At 41.1% G+C, this 14,436-nt stretch overlaps 1 protein-coding gene across 2 annotated transcripts; it reads right to left on the bottom strand.

The window, feature by feature from the left end:
* Positions 1 to 779: 779 nt before the first annotated feature.
* FBXO43 (F-box protein 43) lies at positions 780 to 13,489 on the bottom strand. Of its 2 annotated transcripts, XM_059723844.1 has the most exons (6): positions 12,821 to 13,489; positions 11,038 to 11,139; positions 4,475 to 6,000; positions 2,607 to 2,709; positions 1,455 to 1,643; positions 780 to 1,335 (listed from the first exon to the last, which is right to left on the bottom strand). In XM_059723844.1, the coding sequence occupies exons 3-6, from the start codon at positions 5,977 to 5,979 to the stop codon at positions 1,087 to 1,089; spliced, it is 2,046 nt and encodes a 681-aa protein (XP_059579827.1). In that variant the 5' UTR covers positions 5,980 to 6,000; positions 11,038 to 11,139; positions 12,821 to 13,489; the 3' UTR covers positions 780 to 1,086. The 2 variants fall into 2 exon arrangements, with proteins under 2 accessions (XP_059579827.1, XP_006263661.1); XM_006263599.4 differs by lacking the exons at positions 11,038 to 11,139; positions 12,821 to 13,489 and adding an exon at positions 9,350 to 9,717.
* Between the last annotated feature and the right edge of the window lie 947 nt (positions 13,490 to 14,436).

The raw sequence follows: 14,436 nt of genomic DNA, 5'->3' as shown, positions 1-14,436 counted from the left end.
AGGAGAAATTTTCTGACTATGAGAATAGTCAAACATTGGAAAAGGCTATTTAGAGAAATGAGAATCTCCATCATGGGAAGATTTCAAGAGCAGGTTAGAAAGACAATTAGCTGGGATGGTTTAGTCCAAGATGATCCTGCTTTGAGGAGGCGGCTGGACTAGATGACCTTGTGAGGTTTCTGCTCTACCTTCCTATGACTGGGCAGAGAGGACAAAAGGCAGGAAGCAGAAAGGCCAGGTGAAGGGGAACAAAGTTGCACCCAGGGAGAGTGCAGGACTAATTTGTGGCACACCTGCCAAAGAGGTTGTCTCCCAGTGTTGTAGAAGATTAAGTTTATCCTAATGGTTTTCCCTGGCCTCCATATCTAACCTAGGCCATGAAACACTATGGTGAAGAATGCCCAGCCCACTCACTCCTACTCTGTGTATGCCTCACTACTGTGATTCAGTAATGTAGCTGCCTTATAGCAGCACTGTGTGTATGCTAATAAACATGCTTGACACAGAGAACCTAAAAAAAAAAAAGCTAAGGCTGCTACATGGCCTCATTTTTTAATGTGTGGTATAGGTGTGAGTAGGTGGGGCATGCTTAATAGCAGGGTTTCCAGGCACAGCATGAAGGCAACACAGATGTCCTTAGTTGCATTACATCTGGTGTCTGATCACAGCATGGTTTTAAAGACATCAGCTCTCTCTCAGAGGTCTTAAAAAAAACAACACTAAAAGAAAGGTAATATTTAAAAAGGAATCACTCTTTAATTTGTCATTGAGACAAGAATTACAATTTTAAATATTAAAGTGATATTGTGAGTTAAATTATTGAAGACTATATTGAAAGTACTTTATTGGAAAATTAAGCTGTTGGAAGTGTCTGGCTACATCACAGGTAAAACAAGACATAAAACAGTTAAAAATTCTCACTTTTTTTCAAAAATTTGTCAAAAACCACACTAAGTTAGATTAAGATATATACATGAGAAATCAGCAGCTTGATTAATGGGCAAAATGACATTGAATAATACTTCTAAACTATGTGCAATTAATAAAAATATATACAAGATTAGGAATTGATGAGGAAAGGAAAATTTAGAGTCGTTTTAAATTTCTCTTGCTTTGGGCACTTCCTGGCAGAGCATCTTTTTTATTTTGCCACTTTGCAGATGTTTTACAGCATTCTTTTGATCCATGAAAGGCACATAAACATACTATACAAAAGTCAAATGCACAGGTCTCTCGGCTACATAGTCCCCGTTTCTTTAAAGGCTGATATTTAGCAGGGTGCTGACATCTTGGACAGGGTTTTAAAGCTTCATCGGTAAAAAGACTTCTGGCAACCTGTAGCAAGATGGGTGGGGAGGAGGTTGGAAATTAACGCACATACAGCGTTTAGTTCCCACAGTACCTGTATCTTAAGAAATCTTCCTTTCCAGTTCTAGCAACTGAAAATTTCTTACCTTAAAATATTCTTCCTGTTTACTAGTTGACGATGAAACAGAACTGCATCTTGTAGCTATCACCGGCTCGATGCAACAAGGTGGGGTTTGAAATAAAGCAGTTTTGGCTTGAGCTTGTACAGGTCTTAGAGCAGATCTGCTTAGAATATTAAATCTTGTCGCAGCATCTTCAACATTCAAGAGGCATCCCTTTTAAAGATAATGATCATTAAGAAGGATATTAGGTTTCTATAGAGTGAAAAAATAATCAGGGTTTTATTTAATGCATATTTTGGAATAATTCTAGGTTTCAGAACTATTTTTTCTTCCCTCCCCCCTGCAAGGTACAAAATACCACATGGTGCAGATTTCTCTAAGTAAAAAGAAATTTTTTACTTGATGAAGAGGTAGACAAAAGATAACTCTTGAAGGAAACATTGTGGTCAATAAATACCTGGCCCACTCACTCCTACTCTATACACGTCTCACTGCTGTAATTTGGTAAATGTAGCTGCCTTAAAGCACCATTGTGTAAATGCCAATAAACATGGTTGAGACAGAGAGCCCCCTCATTTTACTTTGGGGTGAACAAATTAACTCTCCTTTACCATTTCAAAGACAATGTCTCCTTACAGCTCCTCAGATTCTCAAGTAGAACAGATATCAAAATAGTAAGCATCTTAAAAGGCATGACAGTCTTGTCACATGCACATCTTGTCAGTAAAACCTATCCTAGAGGCAAGTTAAGCCATGAAGTAAAACATATGGGAAGAAGTCAAAGTTTGCATTTTACAAGACCACAAGCAGCAAGTGAAATGGAAGAAAGGATGGGGTCTAAGTGGAAGTGAGGTTTGGGCCCCAGACTTTACTTGGTTACTATTTTAGACTTAACAGAACTGTCCTCAAATACATGTTTATACACAGTGCTTGATGTATGGTATTGTTTGAAAAGAAACAGAAACAGAAAAACATAAAACATCTTGAACACTCTCACATGACTGTGTGTACATCCCATCATAGGTACTGGAAAAAAATTAACTCTTACTATAAGCTGAAATATTACTGCAACTTGATAAGATCTTCATTCTCTTCCCTGTTCACAACCCCCTGCTCAAGTCTCATAAATAAATAAATAAATAAATAAATAAATACTACTTTGGGGAAATACATTACCCCAGCTTCTGCCTTCTGTTGTTTTATGTACAATTTTCTCCTCTGATATGCATTTTTATCTTGAACAACAATTTCACGCCAGTTTTTGCTTACTTTCCAAATGCTGAAACAAAAAGTTATCATCATCATGCCCCTTCCAAATCAAGCTTCTGTTTCTACATGTGGCACAATAAGATCATAATATGGAAACTAACCACTTATCATTCTAACTTACCTTAAAAACATTATACTGCAATATTCTGCTAAGCAGAGATAAGATTGCAGATTTGGTTTAAACATAGTATCACCTCACATGTTCTTCTGCATCATGTAGAATCAGATACAGAAGTCTACCTGACTATTTTATTATAGTACCATAGCATTTCTGTAGATCAACTTACAGCAACACAGAACGTATTTTCCTTTCCCTAAATAATTTACATTTTTAGATGGCCATACATTTATTTAGGAGCAAGCAGATTGCAAACTATATTAGCTAATTACAAAGCTGCATACTTTCTCTCTCAGAACAACTTTCATCCATTTCCCTAACCAAGTGTAAGATTTATTACTTCTTTTTAATAACATTAAGGAAATCTTGTTCCCGCTGAAATCAGTGACAATCCTTACAGATTCCAGTTGGAGCCAAGATTTCACTCATAATGCCATTTTCTTTTCTAAAACTATCCCAATGACATAATAAAAGTTGTTTTTATATTAGGAAATCACCATTTTGGTCTTCATTTTTTTAAGTGATTTAAAGAATCTTAGGCTTTTGAGGGATTAAAAAACAAGACATAATATTTTTAGAGTATGTATTAAGTGTTATAGTGGGTGCATATGTACATGTGCTTTACAGTGGAGTAGACAAATTAATTCCACAGTAAAGCTTCATCATTTACACATGCACCAGTACTACAGTGAAGTAAATTAACTCCGCCATAAAATAGTACTGCCAGGGATAATACTATCTTATGGCAGAATAATTTACTGCACTGAAACATGTGTGGACACTGATTGCAGGCATAAATTGTGCCTGGTCAGCCCAGCCAGCTGGGGGTCCACTCCACTCCAGCTCAAACTGCTGTTGTCCTGGGCTCATATGTAAACACTGCACCCAGGAGAAGTTTCCTCTGGCTCAAAGGGCTCCAGAGTTAATTGTGTTGCATTGATTACACATGTAGATGCTCCCAGTGTTGCTCTTTTTATTGCAAATAAATAAATAAATAAATAAATCTATTTCCTGATTTAGAGAGTTTTTAGTAAGTTTTAAATTTGCAGTTGCTCAGATAGAATAGAATCATAGATTGGTGTATGGGAAACAGAGCTCAACATGTATTAATATTTTCACTGAAGATGCCAGTATTTTGTTGTGAATAAGTCTATAACAGTGGTCCTCAAGCTTTTGGCCCCATGGCATGAGGTTGTTGACAGACCAAACTGAACCTTGTGTAACAGGACTGGGACAGGGCCCTGGCACCACCCACTCCCTGCCCCAGGCACAGAGATTGGGCCATGGGACCTGGCCCCACCACCTGGCCTTGCACACTGGGATTGTGCAGCCAATCCAGCATGCAGGGTCCGCAACACGAGTCCAGAAATTTGGCAGCAGGGGAGGAGAGCCACCACTTCCCAGCCAACAAACTTCTGGACCCACTGGGATCTGACCTGCAAGCCAGTGGTTGAGCATTCCTGGTCTAAAATTAGATAGAAAGAAGAGGCTAGGTACCAGTGACAATCCTTGTCACATCTACACATCATTAATAGATTGTTAGTGCTCTGACAAAAATAAATAAATAAATAAAAATAAAAAAGGCAGCCCTGGGTCTTAACTAATATGCAGAAAAGCAACTTTTAAAATACAATTTATGTCTCTCTTTCCTTCTTACCTGCACAGGTTCTCCACAGTCAAAGCCTCTAAAACTATTGCAAGAACATGCTTCAAATCTCTGTATTTTAATTCTGTTAAAATATCTAATTTTTCAAGGCCCATTTTCTTGCCTATAAGTCCAGCAAGAATATAGTCCAATACAGACATTTCAGCCCCATAAGCATTTTCCAAACATTCATTTTGCTGTGAACTTCTCTTTTGTCTTTGAATGCAGATTTCCTGGATTACTTGTAAAGCTGGGGTTCTTGATAAATCCCCAAGTTTTACAAACAAATTTCCACTGTTCTCTTCATCAAAAACCAAGCCACTTTCTTTGTTGACAGTTTCTCTTATTTTTAATTCATATTCTGAATTATTTAGAGTGATATCATTGTCTTCCTCCGTCTCAGAGTGTGAGCCCCTTTCCTGAAGGGTGGATAGTCTTCTGAATTGGTCTAGTTTTCTTAGCTTTCTGTTAATATCAAGAATTTTGGGAGTTTCTTTATGATTTTGAAAGAGTTCTTGGAAAGATCCCTCTTGATGAGACAAGGAATCTTCCGTTTTATCCAAGCTAAGTGAATTGTACCCACTATCTTCAGGTGTTGAAAGGTCCAGGTCACTTACCACTTTAACAGGGGGAGTAGGTATATCAGATAAATTAAGCTTAAAATTGGCTAGGAGGTTGTTGACTGGGGTCAAAAATTTATTCTCATTTACCCAAGACAACATACAAGTAGGTGTTTTAAGCAACTGCATAGAAGTACTTTCATTACTACTGCTTGTGAGGGCACTATCAATTAATTCATTAGGAGTCTTTCCAACAGTAGTCTCTTTAGAAGCATTACATTGAATTGGCGATAGACATTCAGGTTCTGGCACCAAGCTGTTTTTACATTTGGAATCATCTACAGTAGAAGTCCTTTGCTGTGAAAAAGCAAGTCTCCATTTTTGACAACTAGGGCTAGACTCCTCAGTTTTTAAGGTGCTAGTAGCTAGAGGTTTATAATTTTTATCTCTTGGAGAATCTGAAACACTTTTTGCAAGCCCATCTTCAAAAGAGAGACTATGAGATAAAGTTTTTTTCCTGCTATTCCATGAAGAATTGGCTTGTCTTTCAAAGCACCCTAAAGTATTATCTGAAGCAGTTTTAGACAGAAGCAGTCTCCTGCACAGTGATGGGTCTTTTTTACTTGCTTTAGGAGTTTCAAAAAAATCTACACTAAGATTTGCTTTTCTTCTTTCTGATAAGAATGTAGAGTTCTTTTCAATTTCAGTGGAAGACAATACAGGAATCACTAAACTAGGGTGTGAATACTCAGAACATTCTTGTAGCAACGAAAACGCTTCTTTATGTTCTACATCAGGATGATCTAAGCAAGGGTCTTTTAATGATTCATTGTATCCACTGTCTTGAAAGATGGAAGTGGAGTAGGAGTCTTTAAAACAGGAATATTTGATATTGTTGCTGGGAGAGGTCATCCGGCTTCTTTTAAGAGTAGTCAGCAGGGAATGGCTTTCTGACATCTTCTTGGAATTTTTCCAGTCCTGTAAAGTCAAGACACTATTTTTCTTTCTGGACTAAGTCATTATTAATATTTTAATGTAGTTACCAATTGATATAATTTATTATACCTAAAGGGTAACTGTTGTTTTTCTATGCAAACTTATTTAACTATCAATAGTAGCCACAGGAAAAGAAAAATCAATTGCATCTTAATGGAAGAAATGTTCATTGACCAATATGATCATGCATTATAGATATTTAGAAAAGTTGGTGGCAAAAGCTTAACATCAGTTATGTAACCAGGATCAACAGCTAAAAGGCACAACCTAGATTAAATGAAAAGTGAAAACACATATCCAATTAGCTAGCTGATCTGCTATTCTTCTTCCATGAAGGATGCTTTCAATGAGATCATGGACACTGCAGGTGAAACCTTGGCCCCACTGAAGTCAATGATAAAATGATTTTTGAAAGCCAGTCTTTGAGACCCTTCATTACAACAGAATCAGGTTTTCACCCATATGTACACTTTCCAGTCCTTCAGCTTTCTGACAGTTTGGGTCTTGAGAACTAATGGGTTAGTTCATTAAAAATGGGAGAAGAAAAAGGCATGTGTTTAAAGAAAGAGTAGAAAGAAAGCATTAAATTAACTACCACTGCTCCCTTCAATTAGTCACTGAAACCAGCGAGTTGGCCAACTTCCAGCATTTCTACTCATGAACTGATCAACCCTTGGATATGGATAAACCCTTGGAATTCCAGCTCAAAGGACAACAACCAACCATGTAACTATACTTCACTTCTTTACAAATGTATAGTAATCACCAAATATTTATGCTCAGTTCTATTCATAGTTGAAAGTAATACAACCCCATACCCAGTGCTTGTGGAAGCTTTGGGACAACTCACTTCCTTTCTAGGGTATGGACTGAAAGATGCTCAACTCAATGGCAATATGTCTCCCTACATCCCTTGCTCCTTTTACCCCTCTCCTTTCCCCTGGCAAGAAGCATATTTTATTTTTGACAATGAAAGAAACAGCAGCAGTTCTATAGGAACTTATATGGCTTTTCTCTGAAAGATAAGATCGGTGGTTCACTCATGCAAGTTATAAACACCAGAAAAGAATGCAGACTGATCACTGTTTCCATTCAGATATGAAGAGGGATCTTCTCCACGATGCTAGGTCAAGACAGGAACACAGATCAGTTTACTACTTCGCAAGCACAAGACTCAGTAGACAAGTAAACAGATTCAGAATAATACAACTTTATGAGGAACAGTATTTCAAGAGACACTAGAGCCACTACAATACAAAAGCGTTATATGCTTTTGGAAAGTTTGACTCAAAACTTTGACTATACAATACTGGTCCCTAATCTTGACAGTTTGGGAGATGCCCCTGGAAACAGTCGTTGGTATTTTAGAACCAACAAAAATATTCATAAGGCCACATACCAGAGTAGGTGGTCTTCAGTGGTTCAAGGATCCTGAGACAGTTTGTTCTCCATTGCAAGGAACAAGGTTAGTGCAGTACATCTGCTAAATGAGGTTATACTTTGATGGCTTAGGGGTATTAGAATAATTACCCAGTGATGGCGAGTCCACAAGAAGGGAGAAGTTTTCCCTATAGTAAACAGATCTCACCACACACACACACTTTTTGGTAGAGAGAAGGATAAGACAGACACAGCGTAGTGGGAAATCATGAGGAGAAATACCGAAGACCAATTGGGTAGGTAGTCTTTTGCCTATAAAATAATAAATGAACATAAATATAAGGTCAAAAGAATAGCAGCAGAAAAATGGACATGAATCCATTTCTGAACACAGAATTTGGACTAGCATTCAGATGTTCTTGTGCAAGTAGAGGCTGAAGGTGAATTTTTTTGCATTATAACATGCAGGGCAATACTCTGCTTTTGCCCCTCAAAGTTGCTGTTCACTTCAGCAGGCACTCCTTTTTCCCATCCCAAGCCAGACAATGCCCTGGGAATCAAGATCTGCAGTGGAAGAGAATTCTGAGAGGAAGGCTGTGCATTTTTTGGTTTGTTTGTTTGTTTGTATTGGTTAATTTCCCTTCTTTAGACAGAAGGCAAAAATCTCGTAGTGTCCCTGGCTAGATCTGTCTGGAACCACAGCAGCATATTTATCTTAAACGTACAGCGATGTTTAAGTTGCTGCTGTTACTATCACCATCACCACACCTTTTCAAATCATAAAGTTAAAGATTCAGATTAATACTACCTGTATGATCAGTTTCAAAAGTGTGTGTGGGGGAGGAGGAAATCAATAAAAGCACCAATATTTTGAGTCGACTATAAATAGCTTATTTCTTTTCATCTTAATATTTTTAAATCCAGAGACCTTGTTGAAAAAAAATAAAGCTTTCAAGCAAAGAAACATGAAGCCATACCTAAAACTTGAGGAAAATAAATAAATCTTTTGCTACTTCAGTGGGTATTGGATCAGACTGATAGCCAGGAGAGATTCCAGGAATACTAGAAAGTGCTGTACTAGAAAACACACACAAATACTTGATAGGCAAATGGCATTGGTGACTGTTTGGAAAATTTACCTGCATTAAGCTTTGAATCCTGATTAGGGTTTTTTGTTTTTATAAAACATCCATTTGCTCACAGAGCTTGTATCTGTGCCTGCCAGGGCAGGACTGGGCAGGTACAACATCGAACCATAGAACATTAGGGTTGGAAGGGACCCGAATGTTAACACCTAGGTGATGGCCCTGCTTTGAGCAGGGGTCAGACAACTAGATCATCCAAGCCAAGGCTTTGTCTAGCCAGGTCTTAAAAACCTTCCAAGGACAGAGCTTCCACCGCCGCTCTGGGTAACCTGTTCCAGTGTTTTACTCCCCTTCCAATGAGAAGGTTTTCCCTCATATCTAATCTAAGCCTCCCTTGCTGCCGCTTGAGACCGCTGCTCCTTGCCCCATTATTTGCCATCGCTGAGAACAGTCCAGCTCCATCCTCTTTGTAGCCACCCTCCAGGCAGCTGAAGGCTGCTATTAAATTCCCCCCACAGTCTTCAACTCCTCTCCAACAAAAACCATTAGAAACAACTGGGTCCTTGAACCAAACTCTGCCACTAGCTTCAGGCGAGCCAATAAGAACAAGGAGAGAACAATCCTTGCATCAGACTCGGCGCTCTCCAGGTTGCTCGGGGCTCCTGCCCGTTGGAGCAAAGGGACAGAGCAGACAAGCCTCCTGGTACAAGGCAGGGCAGTGCCCCGGCCCCCCCACGGCACCAGCCTTCTCCCTGCAGCAAACAGGGTTTCGCTGGAGGCGCCCATCCATCGCCCGTCAGGGGAGAGGAGAGGAAAGGAGAGGAGATGCGCCAGTCGGGATGCCCCGTGGCTTTGGCATCACTTACCCAGCTGTTTCACAAGGCAGGAGATGGGGCAGGGGGACCTAAGCCCACGAGGGCTCCAGCTTAAAGGGGGCACTGGCAAGGTCTAGCCCCCAGGAGCCGGGGCGGGCCACGGGCTCGCACAAGCGCCTGAGGAGAAACACCTAGGGCAAGGGGCAGCCCAGCGAGGAGCGCCCCGGTCCCGCGGCCGCCTCAGGGGCTGCTCCCCGCCGGCCCGGGCTCTGCCGCCTCCAGCGCGGCCGGTTGCCCTAGTAAGGAGCCGCTTCCCTCCGCCCGGCGGCAGCAGCAGCAACAACTTTCCCTCGCTTGGGTTTCAAGTGCCCGCCTTTATCAACTGCTGCTTCCCTCCTCAGCTCGGCGCCGGGGGGCGGGGCCGGGCCCGGGGCGGGGTGGGGCGGGGCGGGGCGCCCCCTGCGGCTTCGTCCCCGCGCCCTGCCCGGCTCCTCCGGCCTCGCGTGGTGTCCCCGTCTCCTTCCCGCCACTCCGGGGCCCGGCCCCGCGCCCCAGGCGTCAAAGCTCCCCCCGTGCTCAGCCCACGTGCTCCAGGCCCGGCCCTGCGCTCGGGCTCGGCACTCGCCGGCACTAGCCTTGGCTACAGGCTAGTCGGGATGCAGCGCTAGGGCGTGCGGGCGCCTCCCGTCCCGTCCCGCCTGCGCAGCGCAGCGCAGAGCGAGCCCTTCTCCGGGCGCGGGTCAGGGGCAGCCCCGGCTTTGCGCCCTGCCCCATTGCTTAGTTCTTCCGCGCCTCTCCTCCCTCGGCGAGGGAAGGGTCAAGCTGCGTTATCCTTCAGCGTTTTAGTTTAGTCTTAGGATATCCGCCCCCATCTTCCTTCCCTCTGGAGGTCAACGTCAAACCCGCGATGGGGGGGGATACGCATGAAAAGTCTTGATGTGTTTCATGGAAACAGAGAGAGGCTCCAGAGAGAGAGGGAGCGGCTCGGAGATAATTTTGAAGTTAAAGCAAACACGTTCAAGTTTGGCAAGTTCGCTCCCGCTTTCTATTTTCCCTGCCTATGAAACCAGGACTTTAATAAGGCTCTGGGGTCCCAGGCGGGGAGTGAGGTGGACTCCGACAGGCAGCAACCGGAGGGAGCTGAAGGACATTCGGTTTAAAGCCTTACAAGTGTAAAGCATAGGGCATATTTTTTTATAAAGGGAAATAATATGGTAATCCATTTATACTATTGAGGAGACTCTCTGCTGCCTTTTAATGGATGAAAGAGCATCCTGGCAGGGAAACGGTTATTTTCCTGGAGGAGGATGAAATAAATTAACCAACCCCTCAGGTTTTAATACATTATTAGACTGGACAGTAGGACTGTATTGATACCCATTTCATAACACTGGAAAGACCCTTACAACAGAATAAAGTCAACTGCAAAATAAAAAGAACTACCCTTCCTGTATCACTTGTCCTGATTTTAACTCTTTCAAAGTCCAGCTCCTGAGCCAGAACCAGACAGATCGATTCTACCTCATTAAAACAATCCTTAAAAGGTTAATAGATGCTGCTGCTCTCCTGATCAGTATGCGGACATAGTGTCACTGAGGAAGGCTGACAGCAGTATTTTAAAAGAACTGTCCATGAACATGTCAGGGTGCTTTAGGCTAATTTCACATTCCTTTCCAAACCTAGCAGTAAATACCTTCTAAACTAAGCATCCCCTGTAAAATAAATAAATAAAGACTGACCTTTACAAAACAAAGGATGCAACAGGTTCCTGTTTTGCTTGATGTGCCGAATCAGTGATTCTCAATCAGGGTGTTGTGGCACCCAGAAGTGCCTTGGGGTCCCTTCACCAGTGTAATGCAAAGTTAGCACTGTTAGATATGTAAACATGATACACAAGATAAAACCAGAGACTTCAAATAGGAATCTATAGTGTTCAAAACACTCGGATCTATTGTAGGCTTCCTGCCTTCAGTGTAACAGATTAATTGCTATATTCTTTTTCTGTAGTCAAAAAACAAGTGAAAACTTAGAGTTGGCATTTTCCAAGAAGTGCCTGAAGTCTTGGGAACCTGAGAACCACTGAATTAATACCTCAATAAATGGTGTGGTGGGCATTTTTAACTTATTCTCTTAACCTTTTAGTTGAAGATCCAAACTGAGTCTGTCAATGAGAGCTATATTGTTGACAATGCATTTCCAACCCTACATTTATTGTACATTTTAAAGTTAAATAGAACGTAGAAAACTTGAAATAAACCAAGTTATTGATCACAGATGAGGCTAGTTTACCTGGAAGATAGTTCATCAAGCCTAGTTTTTGGCATTCACAAAAACAACCCAAAAGGAAGCCCCTGCTTAACTACAAATATCAGCTTGGAAACTGTCGGAAACAGGCTGAGTAACCAGAGTTAAGTTTTGGGGTCTCTGTTAAACCTCAAGTTGTTTCAATGAAAAAACAATTGACCAATATATTTCTTAAATTTAGAACCTAGTTTTCCAACTGAATGGTTAAAATGGCTTTTTGGTGGCTAGGCTATGAACAGGTAAGTTTAAAAGTACGAGGTAGATTTAAAAAATATGAATGGACCCTGAAAGAGCAATATTGAAAAAAAGACAGTTTATGATTTTGTAGAGTTTAATGCCTTTTAAGTGCTATGGGAAAAAATAAGTGAGTTAATTGAACTAGAAGATGTGGAAAGGATATTGCTAATGCTTAATAAGTGACAGCTATAGAGATGGGCTTCCTAAATTGCCATTTATTTTTATTTGATTTTCTTTCTTTTTTCTTCAGAATTGGAAAAATTAAGTCTTTGAGACTTTTTTTCTCCCTCTCTTAAGAAATCTTAGTTATTTTAACTTTTTGGGGGGACGGGTGAAATAAGAAGATGTGGGCAGCATGGGCATACATAATAAGTACAGTAATAATACTGGAAACTTAGAATGAACATAGGTTATATTTTGACAATGCATTTCGAAACCCAAATTCATTGTATATTTTTAAATTAAATACAAATGTAGAAAACTTAAACCAAGTGTTGTTTAGATGTTATTTATCACAAATGAGGTTAAACTGGCAAATATCAAAGTAGTACTGGAAAATATAATTAAACAATAAGATTATCAGAGATTTCCAAATATTTGATAATATACTCAAAAACCCCCAAAAGACTAATTTAATTTGCTTTCAGTATTCAGGATTGTTGATTGATCTCCTAGGTACGTGCATTGCCTTTATTGACTAACACTACATACTGAATTATAATGCATAGTTCACATTTTGTAGGGTTCTGTACACATCATTTGTAGTAAAAGTATATTTGGGCCTGAGAATGAGAGAGCAATTGGTATTTTTTCACCATAGTTTAAATGGCTGCAGATATGGTAAACATTTACGTTGTTGAAAAATGAACTTTTTTATAACAAAACCAATCGTGGCACTGAAAACACATAATTATTTCTTTGTATCTTTGTTTTAATGAATATAGGAGCATATAGTAAGACCTACAAGAAAAAAGTATTTACCTTAAGCTCTATCAGGCCTAGAATATACACTCTTGAACTTCTGAAAATAAAAAAAAGTTCAGGCAAAGGAGACCACTCCTCTCTGGGTTAAAATTCTCTGGTCATGTGACAATGTCTGAGTCATCTGATTGTTTTCCTCAGGATATGTAGATTAGTTCAGGTAGTTAAATATGTAGCAGAATTGCTGCTTTGGTGTTTGTTTGTTTTTTAATTAAATACTTACAAAAAAATTGTGCAAGTTTACGTTCAATAAAGGCTTTTCTCTTCTCTTTCCAAAATGAATAATGTTAGTGGCCCAGTGTTCACTGCTTTCTTGATCTCTCTCTGTGTTTTATCTTCAGTGGGCCCCATGCTGTTAGGAATAACAATACAAAGACTGCTGGTACTGGCATGCTTGCCCCATTGCTGGGGACTGGTTTGGCCCCTGTAGCAGGCAAACTGAGTTATGCTCAGACTCTTAGCATAACTTTAGGCCTTTCTAGAACTAATTAATTAAATTACAGAGTGCTTACAGAGTGACTGGGAAAAGTGAGTGCTGTGATTGGTACGGTGGGCTAACCAGGTACAGTTTCCCTATAAGGAATGTGCTTGGCACAGTGCCAGTGGAATGATTGGCGCACACACCCAGCAGAGGATCTTAAGTCAGTACCCCCGAAGGTTGCTGTTGTAATGTCTAAAGAAACTGCTTACCAAGTCGTATTAGAGGGAGGAAACTTGTAATAAATAATTACACCTATGACTTAGTGGGGCTAACAGAGACCTGGTGGGATTCATCCCATGACTGGGCGGTACATATTGAGGGCTATAGATTGTACAGAAAGGACAGGTCGGGGAAGAAAGGGGGGGGGGGTTGCACTTTATGTCAGTGAGCAATATACATCAACCCTCATCAAGACAGAATCTGAGGTTGAGGAAGTAGAAGGATTGTGGGTTAGGCTACATGGGGGGCAGGGAGAAAGGGATTTGGTGGTAGGGGTCTGCTACAGACCCCCACACCAAGGGGAAGAAATAGATGCGGGGCTCCTGAGGCAACTCTCAGAGACCATAAAAGCTAAAGAGGCAGTAGTCATGGGGGACCTAAACTACCCGGACATCTAATGGGAGACGCAGACAGCAAGGTCCCATCGCTCACGCAGGTTTCTAACCTGTATACAGGACCTCCACCTGACACAGGAGGTGCATGGTCCCACTAGGGGGAATGCCATACTGGATCTGGTATTGGCAACAGGGGATGACATGATAGGGGACCTCCAGATCGGTAGCCATTTGGGAGACAGTGATCACCTAATAATAGAATTCAACATAAGACGGCGAGTGGGTAAGGTAACTAGTAGGGTGAAAGTGCTAGACTTTAGGAAAGCTGATCTCAATGCACTCAGGCAATTAGTCAAGGAAGCACTGCAGAGTAGGAGTTTTGAAGTGATGGGAGCCCAAGAAGGGTGGCTGTGCCTTAAGGAAACGATCCTTCAGGCACAAAGCAAGACGATCCCCGAGCAAGGCAAAAGAGGGAAAGGGGCCAGGAGGCTTCCCTGGCTGACCACAGAAATCCAGGGCAGCCTAAGGGCCAAAAGGGGAGCACATAAAAAGTGGAAACAGGGTGAGATCACTAAAGATGA

This window comes from Alligator mississippiensis, chromosome 3 (assembly GCF_030867095.1).
Source record: "Alligator mississippiensis isolate rAllMis1 chromosome 3, rAllMis1, whole genome shotgun sequence".
NCBI lineage: Eukaryota > Metazoa > Chordata > Crocodylia > Alligatoridae > Alligator > Alligator mississippiensis.
Note: the sequence above shows the minus strand (reverse complement) of the source record. Positions and strands in the feature narration are given on the sequence as shown.

What these genes read in the sequence shown, in the direction of transcription:
- FBXO43 (XM_059723844.1), bottom strand. Translation starts at nt 5,979, where the DNA reads ATGTCAGAAAGCCATTCCCTGCTGACTACTCTTAAAAGAAGCCGGATG. An exon ending in ACTGTGGAGAACCTGTGCAG is followed by an intron (nt 2,710 to 4,474) that starts GTAAGAAGGAAA and finishes TTTTTGTTTCAG; the next exon opens with CATTTGGAAAGTAAGCAAAA. An exon ending in AACAGAAGGCAGAAGCTGGG is followed by an intron (nt 1,644 to 2,606) that starts GTAATGTATTTC and finishes TATCTTTAAAAG; the next exon opens with GGATGCCTCTTGAATGTTGA.